At 43.4% G+C, this 22,916-nt stretch overlaps 1 protein-coding gene across 4 annotated transcripts in view; it reads right to left on the bottom strand.

Annotated features, from left to right (window-relative positions):
• Positions 1-22,916, bottom strand: part of FGGY (FGGY carbohydrate kinase domain containing) — a 388,228-nt gene that overhangs the window by 149,562 nt on the left and 215,750 nt on the right. For all 4 annotated transcript variants that reach the window (XM_021683954.2, XM_021683958.1, XM_044914038.1 and 1 more), the window contains one exon: positions 22,397-22,500. In XM_021683954.2, the coding sequence (XP_021539629.1) occupies positions 22,397-22,500 (104 nt within the window). The remainder of the gene's footprint in view (positions 1-22,396; positions 22,501-22,916) is intronic.

The following is a 22,916-nucleotide window of genomic DNA, read 5'->3' as shown; positions in this document are numbered from 1 at the left end:
ATAAAAACACATGAATATTCAAATATATAATATGTCAGGTCTGATAATGCTATTTAGAAAAATAAAGCAGGAGAGAGAGGTTAAGTGGTATGGTGAGGGCAAGCATTGCTATTTTAATAAAGGGTGATCTGGGTGGACCTTAATTATGAGGTTGCATTAAGCAGAGACTGTAAGGGAGGGAGGGAGCGAAGCATGCAGTTAGGCATGATACAAGCAGAAAGGTAAGAGCAAGTGCAAAGGCCCTGTGGCAGGGATGTGCCTGCTGTCTTATATTAGCAGTATAGCTTGAGTGGTATGAACAAGAAGAGTGATAGAGGGAGGATAAGTAAAGACGAGTAGATAAATGGCGAATTAGGAGTGGGATACGGGGTCAAGAGAGTTTTTGTTTTTGTTTTTTTCCCTCCCTCCCTCTGGTTCTTTAGAAGGCAGCTATTATAGCATGCTCTAATCTTAAATGATTAAGTAGAAAAAGAGATTTGTCAAGGCAGGAGGGGGAGAATGCAAAGAGCCTTGTGTATGTCCTGGTTTATTAAAGGACCTTTACAGGTAGGTGTACAGGACGAAAACAGCTTTATTCACTGCACTACTCCCTGTTAAACTTGTTCTGTGAACTGTTTTTCCTTGTCCTGAGATGGAATTTTAGGTGGATCCATGGTATTCCTAAACTCTTAAATAACAAACAGTTCACTGTTTACCTTCAAGTAAACATGGTACACAAATGTGTGTACTCCACTGTAATAATTAAAACTCCCATCTCACTGAATTAAAAATTCTCCCTCCTATAGCAACAGTTTATTTCAGGCTTAGAAGCATACCTAGAGAAGGGGAGGGGGGCTATCCTGCTTCTCTTTTTTCTTGCTCCACCTTCTCCTCCAAGGGCTCTGCACTCCACATAGGGGGTAGGGTGCCTAGGGAAGGTCTTACTTAACTGATATGGTCGTGACTGGGCTTCCATATATGTCCTCAGGGTGGGGTGCATATCCAATATGAGCTCTCTTGTCCTGTGGTCTTGGTGATTCACTGCAATGTCCCCCTGGGGACTCCCTCCACCTCCCCACAGTAGTATGCTTGAAGCTAGCTTGCTCTCTGTCCCCTGCTCTATTCCCAACTCCCTTTCAGCCCTGGTCTTCCGGTGGTTTACCTATCTATGGGGATCACACTGCTCCTTCAGTTGAACCTTCTGGATGGGGTCCCACTTAAGATCTGCCCAGTTGGCTCCTTTGTGCTGGACCCACACACACCTTTGCCTTGTTTTTAGTGGACATACACCTGTTCCCAAAAGCAGCCCTCACTTTCTGCTTAATATCTCAGATACAATAGTCAACCTCAGCCTCCTTCCTTAGTCCTCACTTTTGACTTCCTCCATCTCTATTTTATACCCCAGGGCAAGTTTTGCAATCTTTTAGCAAGTCCTGCATAAGTGACCTGGTCTCTGAGGCCTCCTCCAAAAACTCCAGAGAAGGAAGACCCCTATTATAAGAACCCATTACACAGAGCTGGAGCAGTGTGTGTGCTAGGAGAGGGGGTGCACAGAGCTGGAGATGCCTAAACTAAGTGACTTTTACTTCTAGGCAAGATGGTGTCGTCAAAGGCTTTCTGAACAGAGTCCCAAGTTAGGAAAAGGTAATCAATTTCAAGACATTGGACATTCTAATATGGGGTGTTACATGAACTAACTTACTAAATGAAATACCCCTTTGAAACGGGAAGTACACACAGCATTAGAACCACCATCATCAAGTATTTAAAACTACTAAGACATTCTTACCTAACTTCCTGCCTCTTTTATGACAACCACCCTCCCTCAGTTGTTCCCCGGCAAATCTGTGTATGTCCTTACTCAGATGTTCAACTCTGTCTTTTTGATGTAAACTCTAAGCCTGCCACTGTACCCAACCCGTCTCTAGTTTAATACTGGAATCATAAACTCTCTAGTCACACAATAAGACAGTCCTTAGTGAATACTTTTGACTTCATTCAGAGTAATCACTTTCATTACTCCATGGACAACATATATAAATTTAAAGACAGTGGCATGAAATGAATGGCTAACTAAGGAAAAAATGAAATAAGCAATTATTCTATTAAAGAGCGTATTTTATTTTTGTCCTGATTAAATCATCTTTAACCACCTGGCTTCAGTTCAAATAAATGTGAATCTCTAGGGGCAAAGTCTAATGGCCATGGGCAGAATGTTCTGGAACTGACTCACTCATTTATTCCTTCATATGTCAAATGACTAGCTGACCATGCCAGGGGCTGAGAGGAAGCAAGAATGGCAGCACCATGAACTCAATTCATTTTATGACAGGTATGGAAAGGAGTGAGATTTTTGGCTCACTTTAAATAATAATTTGCTAACTTTAATTCATTCATCCAACAAATATGTATTAAGTATCTTCCATTCCTTCATTCGTTCATTCATTCAATACTGAATGCCTAATTGGGTCCCAGGCACTGTGCCAGACACTGGATACCATAGCAAGTTAATGGTCATTGCCCTCATGAAGTTCACCACGACGGAGCTCTGTGGCTATGGAATTAGACTGCCAAATAAAATAATCCTTAGTGGCTATTCAAGCACAGGATACTGATCATCTGTCCTGAAGGCTACAGAAGGTCATTTTCTCAATGCCATAAATGGTATATACATCAGAAATCTCCAGCAAATACCATGCTCACTGGAGAAATGTTAGATACATTCTCTCTAACGTAAGAAACAAGATGAGATTACTTTTTATTATCCTAACTGCTCGACAAAATCCTGGAGGTCCTGATAAACATAATTAGACAAAATTTCACAACAAAAGGTACTGAGAAGGGAAAAAAGAGACAAAATTTTGCAGGTGAAATGATCTCACAGACAAAGCTCATACTGTCCCCTCTGCTTGCTCTTTTTTCTAACCAGAGTATTACAATTCAACCTTACTGTCTTACAGAAGCCTTCTCCGACCATCCAAATCACATTAGGCTACCTAGCTCGATAGTTTAAGAATTACTGGCAAAGATAGGATGCATGCAGACAATGCAAAACACATGCACATTTTAAAACTTAGTAAGAGTACTTAGCAAGGTTAGTGGACATAAGATCAATGTCTTAAGATCAAATATATTTTTCTACTCCAGCAATAACTAAATAGTAAATACAATAGAAAACTAGATGCAATTCATAAAAGCGATTGAAAGTCACAATATAGGAATCTGATTCCTTTACCTGTGTTCCTTTGCTATACATGAACTAGAGTGTAGAAACAAACTAATATATTTTATTTTTATTTATTTTAAGAAGGTATTTATGTGTCACTTCTTTCACAAAGGGTGTGTGTGGTATGCTGAGTAATGGCCCCCCAAAACATACCCATGTCCAAATCCCTCCAACCTGTCAATGTTACCTTATAAGGCAAAAAAGAAAGGATTTTGTAGATGTGATTACATCAAGGATCCTGAGATGGGGGAGATAATCCTCGATCATCCAGGTGGGCTCTAAGTGCAATCATAAGGGAGACTGGCCACAGATGTGGAGAAGGCAGTATGACTATGGAGGCCACGATGAGTGATGCGGCCCCAAGCCAAGGTAAACCAGCTCAAAGAGGCAAGGAACAGAGTCTACCCTGGAACCTTCAGAGGGAGGCCCAGCTGACAGCTGATCTCAGCTTAGTGAAACTGATTTTGGACTTCTGGTCTCCAGAACCTTAAGAAAATAAATGTGCATTGTTTTAAGCCACCAAGTTTATAGTTATTTGTTACAGAAGCCATAGAAAACTAGTACAAAAGGTTGAATGTATTTTAAATACTTTCCCAATACACATGTGCACACGTGCACACGCACACACACAACACATATATTATAGTAACGTGTAATGTAAGACTGATGAAAATCAGAGTGGAAATATGGCAGAAAGAAGGTTCAATATTTTAGCTTGAGTGTTCAATTTTAACTCTGAGCTTCCTGGCTTCCAGGGTTAGAAGAAAAAGATGATCGGTTGTACAGCTTTTATTACTAGAAAACAGAAAATATTGTGATGTTCAGATTAAAGATCACTTTTCCAGTCATATGAATTCTAAAACAAATTTTCCAGCATGACTTTATAGGGGGTAAAATGAATGCCATATTAACTCATCCGCATGGGCCCAGCAAATACAGGCACATGGCTGTTATTTTTTTTTTCTGTATTTTTAAATTTTTCATTCAAAAATGATTTGACTACAGAAAAGTTGCAAAAACAGAATTCCCTATACCCTTCACCTAGGTCCTGCCAATATTTTGCATAAGCATTGTACCCGTATTTTATATATTTATATTTTTATATTTTTTCTGAATCATTTGAGAGTAGGCTGCACACATGGCCTTCAGTTGTCACATCTCTTTAGTCTGGTTTTTTTTTTTTTTGTTTAAACTTTATTTATTTGACACACACAGAGATAGAGAACACAAGCAGGGGGAGCAGCAGGCAGTGGGAGAGGGAGAAGCAGGCTCGATCCCAGGACCCCGAAATCATGACCTGAGCTGAAGGCAGACGCTTAACCGACTGAGCCACCCAGGCGTCCCTCTTTAGTCTGCTTTAATCTGGAACCCTCCTGTCTTTATTTTTTGTGGCCTGGATATTTTTGAAGAGTAGAGGCAAATTATTTTGTAGAATACCTCTCCATTTGGGTTTCTGACACTTCCTCATGATTAGATTGGGGTTAGGCATTTTTGTCAGGACTACCACAGAAGTAATCACGTGCTCACATGGCTACTTCTTGGGGAGACCTTTGCTTTTGCTAAGAGCCAAGGGCAAAACATTGAATTTTTATATAAAAACACAGCTGAGGGTGCCTGGGTGGCTCAGTTGGTTAAGCGACTGCCTTCGGCTCAGGTCATGATCCTGGAGTTCCAAGATCGAGTCCCACATCGGGCTTCCTGCTCGGCGGGGAGTCTGCTTCTCCCTCTGACCCTCTCCCCTCTCATGCTCTCTCTCTCTCTCATTCTCTCTCTCAAATAAATAAATAAAATCTTTAAAAAAAAAAAAAAAACAAAAAACAAAAAACAAAAACACAGCTGATAGTGTTAACCAAAAAAGCTCCTGTCAGCCAAGTCTGTCCAAGGAACGCCTGAGACCCTACTACTGTCTAGCCAGACCTTTGCTCACTAAGCACTAGCTGATCCTGGAAGACTGGGTGACTCACCTAGGAAAGCTATATTGCATCCACTCTGCAACGCTGTTGTTTTTTACTGCCAAAAATGTCACTGATTACATTTTCTAAACATCCTTCAAATATATCCACTTCTCCCCATCTCCCCCACTATAATCCAAGGCAAGCTGCCATGATATCACCTCTCACCTGGACCCCTCCTCTCCCTCTATATGGTCCCCTAGCATCCACTCTGGTCTCTCTCCAACCTGTTCTCCAAAATTGCAATTATTTAGATCCTTTGTAAATTCAAATATGTTACCCACTGTCATTACAACCTTTCAGTTTCTTGTAAGATATAAGACCAAAATCCTTCATAAGGCTTATAGATCCAACCTGCCCTGCCCCTTTTTGCTTCTTGAGCCTTAACAGGTACCACTCCATTCTCCTATGTCACCTTGAACCTGCCAACTTCCCTCCCATTATCCTGCTGCAATTTCTAGACCACTTTCTTCTCAACCACCACCATGGAGACACCTCCTTCCTCCCCTATCAGACTCTGCTTAGTGACATCACTACCTTACAGAAGCCAACCACCCAGACTGTATCAGTCACTTGGCTTTATGCTCTTATGGTTGTTCCTTTGCTTTACAGCACCTATATATCATATTACAGAAGAGTGTATAAAACATGTGTACATTTTAAAGACTGATAGCAAGTACTCATGTGGGGCACCTGGGTGGCTCAGTTGGTTAAGCATCTGCCTTTGGCTCAGGTCATGATCCCAGGGAGCCTGCTTCTCCCTCTCCTCCCTGTTCGTGCTCGGTCGTCTCGCTTGTGCTCTCTGTCACTATCTTTGTCTCTCAAATAAATAAAATCTTTTAAAAAGGGGGGAAAAAAGTACTCATGCATCTTTCACCAGTAAATGCCAGCTCCCCAAAACCCCACTGGAAGGCTTCTTTCTACCTCCACAACCAGCACCCCCAGCCATGTAATTAACTAGTGTCCTGATATTCATAGTAATCATTTCCTGACTTGTCTTCCTAAGTTTGGCACCTATATATGCATTCCTAAAATATACTGTTCCTCTTGCCTCTTTTTGAATTTTATATGAATAGTTCTGTATTTCTTGCATATCCTGTTTCTTTCACTTAAAACTGTTGTTCATATAGCTTTAGTTCCTTCATTTTAAATAGGCACACCACTGTAGGAATATAATACAATTTAATTATCCATTCTGTGACTTGTAGAAGTCTGCACTGACTCACATTTGGGGCCAGTATGAGAAATTATGCAATGAATACTCTTGTACTTGCCCTGGGTGCACATGGGCACACAGGTGCAATACCTTCTCCAGGTTTTTACCTAGGAATGGAATTGGTGGAGTGCAGGGTACATGCATATTCAAAAGACATCAATTTGCTGTTTTCCAAAGTGATTGCACCAATTCATACTCCCACCAGCAGGGTATGACTGTAAAGCATTTATCAAGGTCCATAATCACATATTTTTGTGACTGTTTGCTTAGTATCCCTCCCTTCCACTAGACTGTTAGGTCTAAGTCTACTTGTGCTATTTTCACTCCAGCATCTGGCACAGAGTAGATGCTCAAAAACAATTGTCTGAATAAAAGAAGGTGCTCTGGATAAGAGAGTTTCATATTTTCAATGTGAGCAGAGATCTGACTTCAAAACCCATGTCTTCTCTACCACGTTATATTTTCCTTATCTCAAAAGAGTGATGATCATTTGTATCCTACTTTCCAATGTAATGGTAGTAATCAAATGAGATTACAGATGCCAATGTAACAAACACGGAAAACACTCCAGGAGTGTTGCACTACTATGCACCTGGACCCAAAGATCCACAAATGGGGTATATGAAAGCTGGCTGTCAGTGGCAAATGCCTTATGAATGTATGTGGATTAAGATTACTTTGTAGAGGAAGACTGGGGTCTCAGATATCACTGCAGGGAAAACCAGGGAGACCAATTAATGCTTTCAAATCCAAGCTGCACCTGTGTCCCAAATTATCACTAGCACAAACAAAAGGAGCTTGCTCCAAGCCCTGATCAGAACAAACATTTTAAAATGCTTTCACCCAGGTGGCATCATCTTTCATCTGTGCCAGAGATCCAGGAAGGGCTGGGCAGAGAACTGGATTAGACACTCTGCTTCAGCTTGGCACTGTGGGCTCAAAAGTAAACTCTGACTTCCTATTTACACTGAAAGATCTTAGGCCTTTGTGGTTTCCTGTTGCATACTGGTGTGTCTGTGCTTCGGTTTCTGTTTGTCTTCGCAGAGCTGCAAATGGGGTCTCTGTTTCACTTCATTCTGCTTTTCATGAGAAAATAAGAATTCTACAATCTCTAATTGTTGGCAGATTCCACCAGGTACTCTAGCCAAGTCCTGACTTCCCAGCCGTCTGCACTTCAGCTCACCAAGAGAAAACTTATTTGAAAGGAAGGGACTCAAGGAACCTGTGTCCCAAAACGACAGGGACTGACTGTCCAACTTGATTTCCTTCATTTTGCAGTCATTTTACATGCATTGACTTCACGCTTAACTTCATCAAGTGTAAATTTAGAGTCCTCCTATGTACAAGAGGCTCTGCGAAGCCCGGCGGAAACACTGATGGAAAGATACTGGAACTGCTACTCAGGAGAAGCGGAACGCGGTTTTTCTGCAAGTCCTCCCTTAGAAGCACTGCGGCACATGTTAAAAGTACAGATTTGTAGACACTCCTTCCCAGGCAGACTTACCCAGTCAGACCCTGTGGGAGTGGGACCTGGGGAAATGCAATTTTAGGGAGTTCCTCAGGTCCACTGTATGCACGCTGAGAACATAATGGCTTGAAGATCAAAGAATTTCCAGTCACAATGGAGACTAGTGACAGAATCAGGAGCCTTTCCTGCAATGAACCAGATTTCCCCCAGCTGCCAGATCCTTCAATTTGAGTAAATAGAGATGAATCCACTAAGGATGCAGAGGAAAAGGCTCAGGGTTTCCTCAGAGAGTATCTGAGTGTTGGCCCTATCACTTGCTAGCTGTGGGATGCTGGACAAATCACTCAGTTTCTTTGAGCCTCATTTTTAAAAAAGAAAACAGCACCTGCTCTGAAGGCACTTAGTTATTCCGAGTATCAAATTCCACCAGGCATTTAACCAACTCCAAAGCACCAAGAAAGAGTTAAGTCATTTTATCATCACAAAAACTTCAATAAACAAGAAAATAAAGCCAACCCTTAAGGTTTCTCTCAAGCAGTCAGAACTAACCCACCTTCTAACTATCCCAAGCTCTGAAAAACATTTCCTTTCCTTTTACTGTAAAGGACATTTTGTGGACAGGTGATGTAATTTGAATAAGGTCTACAGATTAAATAACGGAATCGTATCTGTGTTTATTTCCTGATAGGGTAACTGTATTATGGCTATATAAGAGAATATTCTTGTTTTTATAAAATACATACTGAAGCATTTAGGAGTAAATGGGCATTATATCTGCAACCTACTCTCAAATGATTCAGAAAAAAATATTTATACATATAAAATATGGGTACAATGCTTATGCAAAATATTAGAAGAATCTAGGTGAAGGGTATACAGAATTCTTTGTTCTATTTTTGCAACTTTTCTGTAAGTCTGAGATCATTTTTTTAAAGATTTTATGTATTTGAGAGAGAAAGCACGTGAGTGCAGGAGCAGGAATAGGGGCAGAGGGAAAAGCAGACCCCACTGAGCAGGAAGCCCCAGGGGTTCAATCCCAGGACCCCGAGATCATCACCTGAGCAGAACATAGACACTTAACCTACTGAGCCACCCAGGTGCCCCTGAAATCATTTCTGAATAAAAAAATTAAAAATAAAGAAGGGGGGCCAGTTTCTTCTAAACATTGTAACTGTGTAGCATATGCCTCTTTCCAGGTCTCAGTTTCCCCCAGATTTTTCTGAAAGCAGAGCTCAGAGCTGGACCCAGTCCTGGGTAGGAAAGCAGGATACATTCCTGATACCATGTTAACATTTTCAAGGAATGGATATAAAAGTCAGGAGCCCGTCCAGACCTCACTTCCCACATGTCCCAGCTCTCAAATCTCTTCAACCTCAATTCCATCATCTCTTAGACGGAGAAATGTACTCTTGTGGGCCATTTTAGGTTACTACCTTCTAATGACTCTTTTTATTTAATCTGAATATATCAGTATTACCTTTTATTAGGATCTAAAACATGGCTACTACATCTTTCTCTTTCTTAAATTAATCTTACATATCACAATAGTGAGGATTGGAATTGCTATATACAGACTGGCACAGAACCCCGCGCATGGTCCACATGTAATAAATCCCATCTATGGGGGCACATGGGTGACTCAATCAGTTAACCGTGTGCCTTCGGCTCAGGCCATGATCCTGGGGTCCTGGGATCAAGCCCCGCGTCGGGCTCCCTGCTCAGCAGGGAGTCTGCTTCTCTCTCTCCCTCTGCAACACCCCCTGCTCATGTTCTCTCTCTCTCAAATAAATAAAATCTTATAAAAAAATCCTAGCTATTATTATTCTTAAGTATAAAGATTCCTTGCTCATTTTTGAAATGCTGTCCCCAACAAATTCTTCTTCTTTGCACACCAGACAGGAACCTGAGTAGCCTTTTCTTTTTTGAATATTTCTTTCTCTTTTTTAGATCCAAGATTTTACATCCTTAAATTTGGGGTTTGGTGTTTCATAATCTATTTCATGGGGGATACAAATTATTTGCTGGTAGCGTATCTCTGGGGGTGAGCCCAATTATAAACTCTGTGTCGAGCACCTAGTGTGCCCTAGAGACAGAGCATGAAGCAGGCTTTTCCCCAACTGCTCATGGCGCTCCGGCTTATCGGGAAGACACGGGCCATGATAAACGCTGGGCTGGAGCTGCGCAGGAGGAGCTAGGAAGGTCCGCAGGGGCAAGGTTAACTAACGGTGGTAGAGGAAGAAGGGAGAGCCTTGCAGAGATGCCTGAGCTGGATGGCACAGTGACCGAGGACACAGGCTTGAGGTCCCTGTGCTTCGGTACAACCTCAGCTCCACCCCTTGCTCTGTGTCCTTTCCAAGCCTCAGTTTACTCTTCTGAACACTGGAGATCATAACTCAATGAGAACCACCCCAGACTTACTGGGAGCATCAAATACAGAAAATGCTCAATAAATGTGAATGGTAACAATGGTTACCATTGTTAACCATTGTGTTACCATTGTGTTAACCATGTTACCATCACCATTGTAATGATTCCGGTGATGACGGTACCCACCATGCAGAAGGGAGATGTAGCCACTCCAGGCAGAGAAAACACATGCTCAAAGGCTGGGCAAAGGAGAGCACATGGACTTCTTTCCAGAAGAGCAAACAGAATTTTGTACCGCATCTAAAGCAGTTCACATACCAAGTTCTTCCCTGATTCATCTGATGGTAAAATCCGACGTGAACTGATCAAACTATTTAGAATCTATTTAACCTACTTGGTGTGAATATTCGTGAGTTTTGCTGTAGAAATACTAATGTGTTTTATTAGGGGTGCCACTCCAGACCTGTCCGGCAGTGTCATGTAACATACTGTCATACACCCAATATTAACGTTTACAAGTGTGGATATTGTCTGTTCTCAAACATCTTGGGCCCCATGGAATTCAGATAAGGATGTGTGAATGTACTTGCCAGACTATAGAGGAAAAGTGAGGGACAGTGAGGGATAAAGCTAGAGGTGGGTAGGGCCCAGATCATGTGAGATCTGCCAGTGCCCTGCTCGAATTCTGGGACTCAGGAGACACACCGAGAGATTTTAATCAAGACCGTGAAGCCATCAGACTTAATACTGAGGAGAATCTTCACTATGGTCTATCAGGGTAGTCAGGTCCATGTAAATTAGTGTCTTTCACATCACAGAAAAACAAATATACATATTAATAAAACAGGCCAATTTCTCTTAGGTTCTGTCTTCTTTTTCATAGGCCATTTCCCTAATTCCAGAGAACCTTAGCCATGTATCCCAAGGCCATAGTAAATCTCTCAGCTAGGAGTTACATGGAAACCTAAGGAAGTTTCAGTAAATTTTAACATGCAGGCAGATGATAGGTGCCCAAGTCAGGGAGGCTCCATGACTGGTCTAAGCCAAGCAGCACCTTCCAGCTAAATGTCCCCTTGACCTACAGAATCAAGACCCAGTCTTTTCCTGGCTTCACACAAGGCCGCAACCAATGGTTGAAAAGCCCACACATAAACTTGGCAACTGGATGTAGTGGATACTTTTCAATCAGTTTTATGTTTTTGCTTTTGGCCTGTTTCAAGCCATAATTCACTGAAAAACTCAGTTCTCAAGTGGGTGGAATTTTGTTACTGGATTGACCAAGGCTCTGTGTCAAGTGGGAAGAGTCTGTTGATCAAACAAAGAACTAAAGCCTTACTGAAGACTAGGTAGTTCACATGCTGGTTCTTCCTTTCACACATAGCCTATACATCCATCAAAAAAAGTAAGTCAAACTGGTATGGCATGATCTGGTCTTCAATGAACTTTTATGTATATCTGGTATACTGTATTTGGCTACCTAGTATGTTTCTGCCTGTCCTTCTATCCATCCATCAATCCAACATGTACTGGTCCCAAGCCACATGTCAGGTACTGTGCTAAGAGCAAGGAAATGGAAACCTACTGTTTTGAGATCTCTTTCTGTTCCCTCCTTAAGTAATAAAGGCTACATGCTGGTATCATTTCATAGTGTCACTGAAAAGATGCACACTACAATGTTCTCTTTCTCAAACATCACTAAACTCAGTTCTCTAGGGGCTTTAAAAATACATGGCAGGGGTGAATTTTATGTGAATGATCTTTCATTAAAACAGTGTTTTTTTTTTTAATACATGACAGCATTGCAGTAACTTTCACCTCCTCTGGATTTAAGACTCCTATTTTTTTTTTTTTTAATTGAATGTATCCTAAATCTTTAACAACATGGTCAAATGTCCATTTAGTTTTCCTTTTGAACATTTTTTTCTATTGGTAGTACGGAGCCACTGACCATTAGGAAGAGACTTTCAGTCTCAATCCTATAGTCTTGACTGTTCAATAAATTTCTCATGGGTTTTCCTGGGATCTTCGGTTTCTTAGATGTTCTTGTTCCTCGTGCTCTAACACTGTTTAAGTGGAAGAAGAGAAATGACCCCTAACTTACAATGGCTCTGGGGGACAAAATATATGAAAATTTAATTAATATATGAAAAAAAAGAGGCCCTTGGAGCATAGAAGGGGAGTTGGAGAGGGGAATGAGAAAAATAAGAGAAAATCAACAAGGCCAAACTACTAAAACTTCTGAACTAAATACACGTAAAACTAAGTGAACGGGAGCGTGTCGAGGTCCGTGGCGCAGTACCCAGTCCTTGGAGAGGGCTCTGGGAAGGCTGTCTTCAGCATCTTTTTCACGTGCAATGAGCCTCCAGAAAAGCACAGACACTCCCGTAACTGCTAGGTCGCCCTCAGCAGCCACACTACCAGTTACCCACACAGCAGATGAGTGATAAATGGGAAAAGGGGGAAAAAAAAATCAATGTGGTTTTCATTTCATGCTCTTCCAAACAAATATAAAAACATCTTCATGAGTTGGGAGGTTGGCCTCCTGTCTTCAAATTGCCTATTCAAGTTCTTGACCACAGAGCAGCAGGAAAACAGGGAAGACTCATAAATACTCTCCTCCCCGGGGACGATGGTGACAAATGATGCTGCTTATTTTTATTGTTATCGTTAGACTGGTGGCCTCTTGAAAGGCAGTGATTTGAAAGCCCAGGAAGGAGGGAAAACAAGAGTACTGTGGTCTAGCTTTGATCCAAGCCTAACTTTGCACTTCTCATCAGGCTTTGGAAAAGATCTACCTTGTAATCACTCCACCCCCCGTTCCCGCAAAACACACATGTGCACAGCTAGCTCACCCTGCCGCCTATATCTCATCGTTGTTCTGGGAGTTGAGAATATCAGCTTTGGAATCAAACAGCGGAGTTGCAAACCGATCTCTAGGGCTTACTAGCTATGTAACCTTTGTCTTTCTGACCCTCAGTGTGCATCTGTAAAGTGGGAGGATAATTCTGATAACTACATCAGGTTATTAGGGAGGTCTGATCAGATACTTACATTTCTTACCCCACAATAAGCATGCAGTACATATTAGTTGTGACTCCTACTGCTGCTAGTTTTATTGTCTTCCTCTGCTTCTTTGACCATTGTTCCCGGCAGGCTGCCGTCTTTGTGGAAAGCCAGGCTCAGGCCAATTGACAAAAGCCACCAGAAGCTTTTGTTTCTGACCTTCGGAGAGGCCTTGGGTCACCTGACCTTGCACTGTTCCTGGTCTTCCAGAAACATGGGACCAGGCAGCCCTGCCAGGCTTTTATAGGAGTGGGATGGCTGGGTCACATAGTAGGTGTGACTTTGTAAGAAACTGCTAAGCTCTTTTCCAAAGCAGTTGTGCTGGTTCACGTCCCCACCAGCAGCGTGGAGGAGTTCCTGTCCCTACTTCCTCACAAAGACTGCAGCCAATCGAAAAGCGTGCAGTGGATCTCACGGTGGTTGCAATTTGCATTCCCCTTCTAAGTAATGATGGGGAGCATCCTTTGCTCCTCTAACACTGGCCTGAGTGAAACAGTGCTCCGGGCCCAGGCCACACTCTGCTTTGGGGGAACTTCCTCCTCCCTGTGGTGAGGAAGCTGCAGAGCTGCACCAAAGCCATCACCCAAAGAGCAAGGCTCTAAGAACATGGCCCAGGTCTGATGGGGGGCATTGCTGTGGTTACAGTCCAGAGCCTCGGGCTCCTCAACTCTCTTTCCCCAAGAGAACAGACATCAGGCTGTAGAAGGACTCGGAGACAAAAGGTGCCCTGATGAGCTGCTGGGGGTGGGGGGGAGGAGGAGGGAGGGTCAGTTCTCCTCCTAAGGGTACAGGCTGGTGGGGAGGGTGGGCAGAGCACAGGACTGGAAAGCGCTGGAAGGCTGTCATGGTGGAGGAAAGGAGAGAAAGCAAGTATGGATCGTTCGTGTCTCCCAGGACTCACTAAGTAACACTGTTCAATGAAAAATCTTACTTCCCAGAGAGGCCAAATGAACACCCAGATATCTCTGGTAAAGTGGGGTGGGCAACAGACTGCCAGCAACTCACACATGAGGGGCTTCTTCCACTCAGGCCCCATTCAGCAGAGACAGATGATGAAAGGTGGATCAGGAAGAAGTAAGAAGACCCTCCAGAAAATCCAAGCACCTGCACACTTCTGGGGTGGTGGGGCAAATGGGTGGGAAGCAATCCAACCATGCAGTCACTAAGCATCTACTAAGCCCTAGCTCCCAACTGGACAGGATGGGCCAACAGGGGCCACAGGAGACGCGGACCCACTAAGCAAGTCTGCTTCATCTGAGATACAAGTCGGTACCAGTAAAACACAAATAACAATAACTATTGGTCTGTGCTTGGGGCCAAAAGAAGAGAATAATAAACCACATCAGAGTAGCTGGAGAATTAAGTTGGGCTAGAAGGAAATAAGTGAAAACTAACATTTATTGTATATTATTTAAAATGATGATGATACAATTTCTATAGATTTATTTAGAACAGTGCCTGAATTATAGTAAGCACTATATAAGTGATTGCAGATACTACTGTTTTTAGTTTTTTCTGATCTTCCTTTCTGTTTTTTCAACAAGCTTTGTCCAGGTGTAATTAGCATGTGCTAAGCTGCATATATTGACAGCGTCTCATTTGATGTCTTTTTTTTTTTTTAAAGATTTTATTTATTTATTTGACAGAGAGAGACACAGCGAGAGAGGGAACACAAGCAGGGGGAGGGGGAGAGGGAGAAGCAGGCTTCCCGCGGAGCAGGGAGCCCGATGCGGGGCTCGATCCCAGGACCCTGGGATCATGACCTGAGCCGAAGGCAGACGCTTAACGACTGAGCCACCCAGGCGCCCCACATTTGATAAGTCTTGACACAGCATACACCAGTGAAGACATTACCATAATCAAGGTAAACATCTCCACCAACCCCAAAGTTTCCTTGTGCCATCTATGTTCTGCCTATCCTCCTGGCTGCAACCATACCTGCTCTCCTGCTGCAGGTGACCGCTGATCTGCTCTCTGTCATTATACTTCAGTCTGCATTACTTAGAATTTTAAATAAATGGAATCACATAGTCTGTACTTTTTTGGGGTTTGGTTTCTACCAGCATACTTACGTTGAGATCAATGCATGCTGTATCTTATATGAATAGTTCATTCCCTTTTATTGCTTAGTAGTAAACCATTATAATGGACATCCAATAGGATATTCATCTAGTCACTGTCGATAGACATTTGGGCTGTTTCCAATGGAGGGCTATTACAAATAAAGGGGTTATGAGCATCTCTGTACAAGTCTACAAGCAGACATAGGCTTTCATGAGCAGGATGGCTGGATCACATGGTAGGTGTACAGTAACTCTGGAAGAAACTGCTAACCTCTTTTCCAAGGTGGTTGTGCCATTTCATGCCCCCACCAGCAGCGTCTAAGTTCCAGTCCCCACACCCTCGCCCCAAGACTGGCCATTCCAATAAGTGCGTATGTCACTGTGGTTTGGGTTTGCATGTTCCTAATGACGAATGATGGTGAGAATCTTCTCAGGTGCTTGTATTTCAAATCTTTTCTTTGGTGAGAGGTCTGCACCAACATTTGCTCATATTTTCATTGAGCCTGTTCTCCTTCTCCTCTGGACCTCTGCAAGAAGCTATTGAACTGAAAGGGAAGAGCGAGGACTCTGAGGTCAGTCCCCTAGAGCGCTTGAACATGGCATGACCCACTTAACTATTGTTTGCCTCACTCTTCTCACTTGGGAAATGAAGACAGTAATGGTGGCTATCTCCCAGAATTGTTGATTACATGACATAAAGGATTCAGCACAGTGCTGGGTACACTGTAGGTGCCTGATCGATGGTAGCAGCTAATACTATTGTCTGTCTCCTCATATTGACTGAGGCTGGGCCAGAGATGTTCAATGTCCTCCTCGTCCAGAACAGTGTAGAACTTCCCTAGCCTCAAATGCCAGGAGAAGCACTACCCTGAGCTTCATGAGTATATGACCTGTCTCTTACTGCTCGCAGAACCACATCAACCCTCCCCTTGACAAACTGATGCCCGGCATGTAGTCTATTTTCAATAAATGTGGTTGTGAGGCCCTGGGCCAACCTCCGTATGGACAGTCTCCTGGGAATGGTGGGGACTTAAAAGGGAGCAGGGCACTTCATGCACAGAACCCTAATTCTTTCATTGGCAGGTGTAACAGTGATCCTATTTGTACCATGAGGACTCCCTTCCCTGTCCACCTTTCTCAATGACCTCAGCCAATACCACTTGCTAAAGAGACTGAGACAGAGAAACTGGTCCTACCTGACTACTCTCTTCTTAGCGGTGATAACCTGCCAACAGAAGGTCATCTGTTCAAGACATGTGGCTATTCTCCCCACCTATGGTGCCCTCCTGATGGGCCTGCACATAACCACATCCCATCCAGACCTCAGAGGAAGTCACCAGCACAGTGTTGTAGACACAGAAGAGAAAAACAAAGTGAAGAGAGAGGACAGGGCATGTGGCCTGAAACTGGGCTGGCAGGAAGTGTCCCAGTGGGATCAGGGAAATATCACATCCTATAGGAAAACTTCCTTGTCTACTCAAGACTTTGGGCGGGCCCTTCTCCCTATTCCCACCACACTCTGGTCATGCATTGACCACAGCAATTCCCATCTGTGCTGCAGTTGTCCCCTTCTTGTCTCTTTCTTTTTTTTTTGTTTTTAAAGATTTTATTTATTTATTTGATAGAGAGAGACACAGCGAGAGAGGGAACACAAGCAGGGGGAGCGGGAGAGGGAAAAGCAGTCTTCCCCAAGGAACAGGGAGCCAGATGCGGGGCTGGATCCCAGGACCCCGGAGATCATGACCTGAGCGGAAGGCAGACGCCTAACGACTGAGCCACCCGGGTACCCCTTCTTGTCTCTTTCTCAATGAAGGCAGGCATTCCATGTTCATCATACTGATCTTAATACCCTTAGCACTTAGCCAGGCAGGTACAAGAAAATGTTTCCATCATGAGTGAATGATTTAATGATTTAAAAATAAACTTTTAATTTTAGAATATTTTTAGATTACAGAAGACTTATGAAAATAGTACAGAGTCCCCATATACCCCACACCCAGATTCCCCTACCATTAATATCCCACATGAGGTACAAATATCACCATTACAGAGTGATACTGATATATCATTACTAAATGCCTTACTTTATTCAAATTTGCTAAGTTTTCACCTAATGTCCTTTTTTGTTCCAGGACCCCACCCACGACCCCACATTCCATTTATTTGTCCTATCTGTTTAGGTGATGATTCTTTAGACTTTGCTTTTTGATGACCTTCCCAGTTTCGAGGAGTACGGGTCAGGTATTTCATAGAAATTCCCTCATTTTGGATTTGATTTTTTTCTTAGGATCAGACTGTAGTTATGGGTTTTGAGGAGGATGATAAAGTGCCATTCTCATTAAATCATATCAGAGTACATATTATCAACACAGCTTATCACCATTGATGTTGACCATCGCCACCTGGCAGAGGTAGCGTTTGTCAGACTTCTCTGCAAAATTATACTTTTCCCCCCTTTTTCATACTGTCCGCTTAGAAAGAAAGTCACTAAGTGCAGCTCACCCTTAAGGAGTGGGAAATTATGTTCCACCTCATTGATGGGGAAGTATTTATATAAATTATTTGGAATTCTTCTGCTGGAGAGATTTGTCTTATTCATTTAGTCACTTATGGACTCATGATATTTGTGTCATACTTTAGGTTATTATCCAGTACTTTATTTTGCTGTCCACATTGTTCCAGTCTTGGTCACTGGGGGCACCCTCAGTTGGCTCCTGATATATATATATATATATTTTTTTTTTTTTTTTTTGAGCATTTCCTCACTTTTTCTGGCACTATAAGATGCCCCAGGCTTATCTCCTCCATTTCCTGCTCCAGTCCTAGAATCAACCATTTCTCTAAGGAATCCTGCCTCTTTTTATTGGAGAAATATATTAGAAACCAAGATCTGGGTATTGGTGTGCTTAGAACAACTAGCTGCTGGGGTATTTTAGTTTCTAGATCCTCTCAACTGTCAGAGCTGGGAAATATATGTATGTTTACTAACGTACAGACATGTGTAGGTATACACACGTCTATAGATACTTGCATGTGTATCTATGTATAAACTAGATGAAGCTAAACATGAGTTCACTCTGATGCCTCTAATTCAAATCCATTACCAAATGGATCATTCTGGCCTTCATGAATCATTTTTTAATAACAGCACTGTATTTGGTCTTTTATGCTGGGCATAGTGACAAACCGTTTACAAAGATCACCCCATTTAATCCTCAAAACATCTTTATGGGTAAATACTATTGCTCACATTGAACAGATGAGAACACTGAGGGAGTAGAAGATGGAGTATCTGATCTAAATGCAGTACGTGGAGGGGCCAGCACAGGAGCCTACGTCCTTGGGATCAGCAGAGAACCACCATCCCCACATTCATCTAAGTCCTTGCAAAAAACCTCAGTTCTGAGTGATTTAAGATGCAGATTAATTCCCAGCCCTCAACAACTAGTGTTCTGTTCACATCTTACCTCTTCAATACTTCTTCCACTTTCCAGGATCCTTTCCTCATCTGACATGCTAACCATAACACAGGTTGCCAAGTTACCGCTTGACTTGATGACCCCAGGAAAGGGGTGGTAGAGCAATGGCAAGGATCAGCTCCATCTGACCCCATGACTTTTCAACCTCTGGCTAACCCCTGCTGTGTATTATCTTGGGTTTGGGGGACTTGGTAGTAATTAACTCTGAACAAGCAGCTCCGCTTTCATGGAGTTAAAAAAAGGAACAAATATTCTTTTTTCCTTGTTAATTAAATCACCTAAAGGAAGATAAATGTACAGCCCACACTTGTATCTTCCAAAATATCAAAGGCCTGATTAGTAGGTCTTATGTTCAACCTCAAGCTTTTTTCCAGATTCCGGGAAGTAACAGGGACCAGGAGTAAGGAGCTTCTAAGTATTTATGAATAATTGCTTACTTGGACATTCATTCATTCATTCATTCATATCTAGAAAGAGGCAACCTGGATCAAGCATAAAATATTCTCAGGAATTTTGACTCAATCAATGTACTGAATCAGAAACATCAGCAGTGCACAGACAGGAAGAAACAGAATCCTTTAGACCAGGTTGAACACCACTTTTTGAAAAGCCCAGAGCCCCTTCTGGTCCCTGTGTTCTGTTTGGTGAATTTTTCCTGACAGTTGGTGGTTTTACTTGCCAGAACCACAACAAAGGGGGTCCTTGAGTTTCCCCAGGAGTGTTTCCTTAGACCCGCACCTCCCCTAGACCTCACAAAGGTGTTATTGTTGCTGGCTCACTGGGCGCCCGGCACCTGAGCAAGATCAAAGGCACTTTCTGATGCCAGCATGACCACAGTCTCGCCCTCACCACATAACATTAAAGCTGATGATTAATCCCGTTGGCCCAAAAGGTCCCTTCCCACTCCCAAGTACAAAGCGGGATGGGGGTGGGGACTTTATTTCCAGCACAACACGACCATAATAAACTGGCATTTTATGGCCCTCATTCATTGCAACCAACTGCAGCTGCCCATCAAACTCGTTAAAGCCCCAACAGTTGCTTCATGTGAGCTTTATATGACACTAGGAAAGTGTACTAAGAATCTCCACCATTTCTGAGTGTCTGCTCTGTCCTAGATATATACGTGCACGATTCACACTAACCAGCAACACCGTGAGACTGGCAGAGCCACCCCCGATGGGATGGAGGAGGGACGTAAGATTCGGAAAAGTAGCTCACCTCTCAGGTCACAAGCCCAAAAAGTGCATGAGCAGGTGTTCAACCCACATCTGGATAGCTCTGAAGCCCAGGCTGTCTCCACTTCTTTGAGGGACATGACCATCGTGCACAACACAGCAAGGCACTGAGCGGGATGCGTTTGGGAATGAGACAGAGCTGGGTCTGAGTGCTCAGCTCCAGCTTAACAGCTTGTGACCCAGGGAACATTGCTGGACTTTTCTATTCCTTAGCTGCCTGATTTGCAAAATGGATCCTGTAGGAAAAGGGAGTACCATCCCCATTAAGAGACAAGGAGAATGAGAAGTGGGGACACGACAAAGTCCCTCACATTCATTTGGATTTGCTTCTGCTCAGAAATCTGAATTGAGTGTAGTAAAATTGCCTGAAATTCAGATTTCACAGGAGAAACCAGATTAGAGGTGTCCCTGTGAAAATGGGGGTGATTTAAATAGGTTTCAGTCAGGGTTCAGTTAAGACAAGCTAACCAGTGTAGACTCACGTCTAGGGAGATGAGTGCCGGCTGCCTGGCCGGGCACCCCCTGTGTGAGGAGGCCTGAGGCCTCTGCAGACCTCTGCCTTCAGGGATAGCTGGGCCCTACAAGAGGCCTGCTGAGGGGGTTTTAAAAACTCAGTTAAAGAAGTTCCACTTAAGATCTTGTCCACAGAAACAAGTAAAAGGAAAACGGGGGGGGTGGACGCCTGGGTGCCTCAGCCAGTTAAGCATCTGCCTTCGGCTCGGGTCATGATACCAGGTACCTGGGACAGAGTACCGCATGGGGCTCCCTGCTCAGCGGGGAGCCTGCTTCTCCCTGTGCCTCTGCCTCTCCCTTTGCTCGTGCTCTCTCTCTCTCTCTCTCTCACACACACACAAATAAATAAAATCTTAAAAAAAAAAGAAAACTTTTTGTTTGTTTGTTTGTTTTTGATGGGGGAAGGGGAGGATCAAGGGAATCTATGACCTTGGAATCTAACATAAATGTCCCCTCCGGAAAATGTGTCCCTAACCCAAAACCCTTCCCAGGCAGAGTTAGTCACAGTCTCCTTTCTGCCCGACAGCACCAGCACAACTCATCAAGAGCTAACCACTGTGGTGTGCTTACTTCATGTGAAGCACATTGCAGCCTCATTTCATGCTCAGAACCCTAGGAGCCGTATACTAGAACTCTCCACATTTTATAGATGAGGAATCTGAGGCCCAGAGGGGATAAATACCTCGCCAGGGGGCCCATACTTAGTAAGCAGAAGAAGTAAAATTGGAAACCAACGGGGCTGGCTCTACCATCTCCATGAAATGGGAAGCTATGCACAGTGTTTGGCACATGGTAGATACTCAGGATCACAGGTTCAGTCTGAATGGATATCCTGGGGCCTTGTACTGTTAATGCCAGCTATAATTGCGCCTCATCAGTGGCAGGACTTCTGTCACCCTTATGTCCCCAAGGTTTAGCACAGCTCCGGACACAAGAAGAGGGAATAAGTAAGTAAGTAAATGTATCACTATTTACTCAACCAAAATATTTAATGGTAAAAAAGGCTCACTGGTCCCTACTGTTACTCAACACAGTTTGACACGGCACATGATTCCCTCCATGGCTGCAGAGATTCTGCCCTGGACTGTGTCCACGCTAATCCTTGCCCACCTTCCCCCTCCTTCTCTCCCTCTATTTTACTCATCTGGGAAAAATCCAAGGAGTCGTCCATCTAAGTTTAACAGAGTAATGACTTTTAAATAAAAATATGGTAGAAATGGGTACTTATCGAAATGGAATGCTTTCAGACTCATGCATTTAAAGGGGATATAAATTTTAGGGCAGGCACTAAATTTTAACTGCAATCTTGGAGAACGCCTTTCCACTAATTCATGGAGAAAAATTAACAGTGAAAATTGCTTATCAGTGTTCTTTTGAAGTCATGATATGCAGCCTGATTCTATAGATCATCAGGGTGCTCCCAGGGAGATAGATTTATATTGATCTGGAGAGAGCTCAGTGGCCAAGGAAAACAGACACCCCTTTGCAGAGAAGACTCAGCAACCCATTAGGGACAGATCCGCCTGGGAGCAAGGCATTGCCACCCTTGGATCCAATTTCACCCCTCACGCCTGGGCTCTCTGACCAGGGTGATGTCAAAGACAGACTCAGACCTTTGCACACTTTTTAAGAATCTGGCCCCTGGAAAAAGAAAGATCCAGCAAATCTAAGCACAGCTTTTGGGAGACGGGCTGGGCTTCTGGCTAGACAGCAGGCGGGCAGCAGGAAGGAAGGAACTGACAGGCAAAGGGGCCAGCAAGTCACATCTCCTCTTAGGCTTCCCCTCCCCCCACCAAGGGGTGGTGGCCCTGCCCCCTGCCCAGCAGACTCACCCCCATGTGACAAGAAGACGTTCCACAGATGACAGCCAGCCGTGACGTCATTGGCTGTCCCTCACAGGCGAGGCCGTACCCTCTCACATCTGCTCCAATCACTCCTGTGAGAAAGCAAAACAAAACAAAACCCTCTTAAAAAAATGCTAAAATAAAGAATGAGAAAAGAAAGCTAAGAACAAGCATAGGACACTCCTTTATACAGCCAAACACTGAGAGAGCGTTCCTGTGCAGGCCAGTCTCAGATGGAAAGCAAGAGAACATACCTGCCTGCCATAGGGAAACTAGGTAACTCGTGCTGTCCTTGCTTAATCTGGTCAGTGTACAGCATCTAACCATTGTAGGAATCACAGTAACTGTAGCCAGAGTAATAAAAGCATCGGCCATCCGTGATTCTGCGCTCAGAAAATACCACGCACTGTGCTGAATATTTACGTGCACAACCTCCCTTTCTATTAACCCTGTCAAGTTCCTACTGTTAGTGCCACACCCCTCGGTGGAGAAACCGAGACACACAGAG

This window comes from Neomonachus schauinslandi, chromosome 4 (assembly GCF_002201575.2).
Source record: "Neomonachus schauinslandi chromosome 4, ASM220157v2, whole genome shotgun sequence".
Taxonomy (NCBI): Eukaryota; Metazoa; Chordata; class Mammalia; order Carnivora; family Phocidae; genus Neomonachus; species Neomonachus schauinslandi.
The sequence above is the reverse complement of the archived record's forward strand: the minus strand, read 5'-3'. Positions and strand labels throughout refer to the sequence as shown.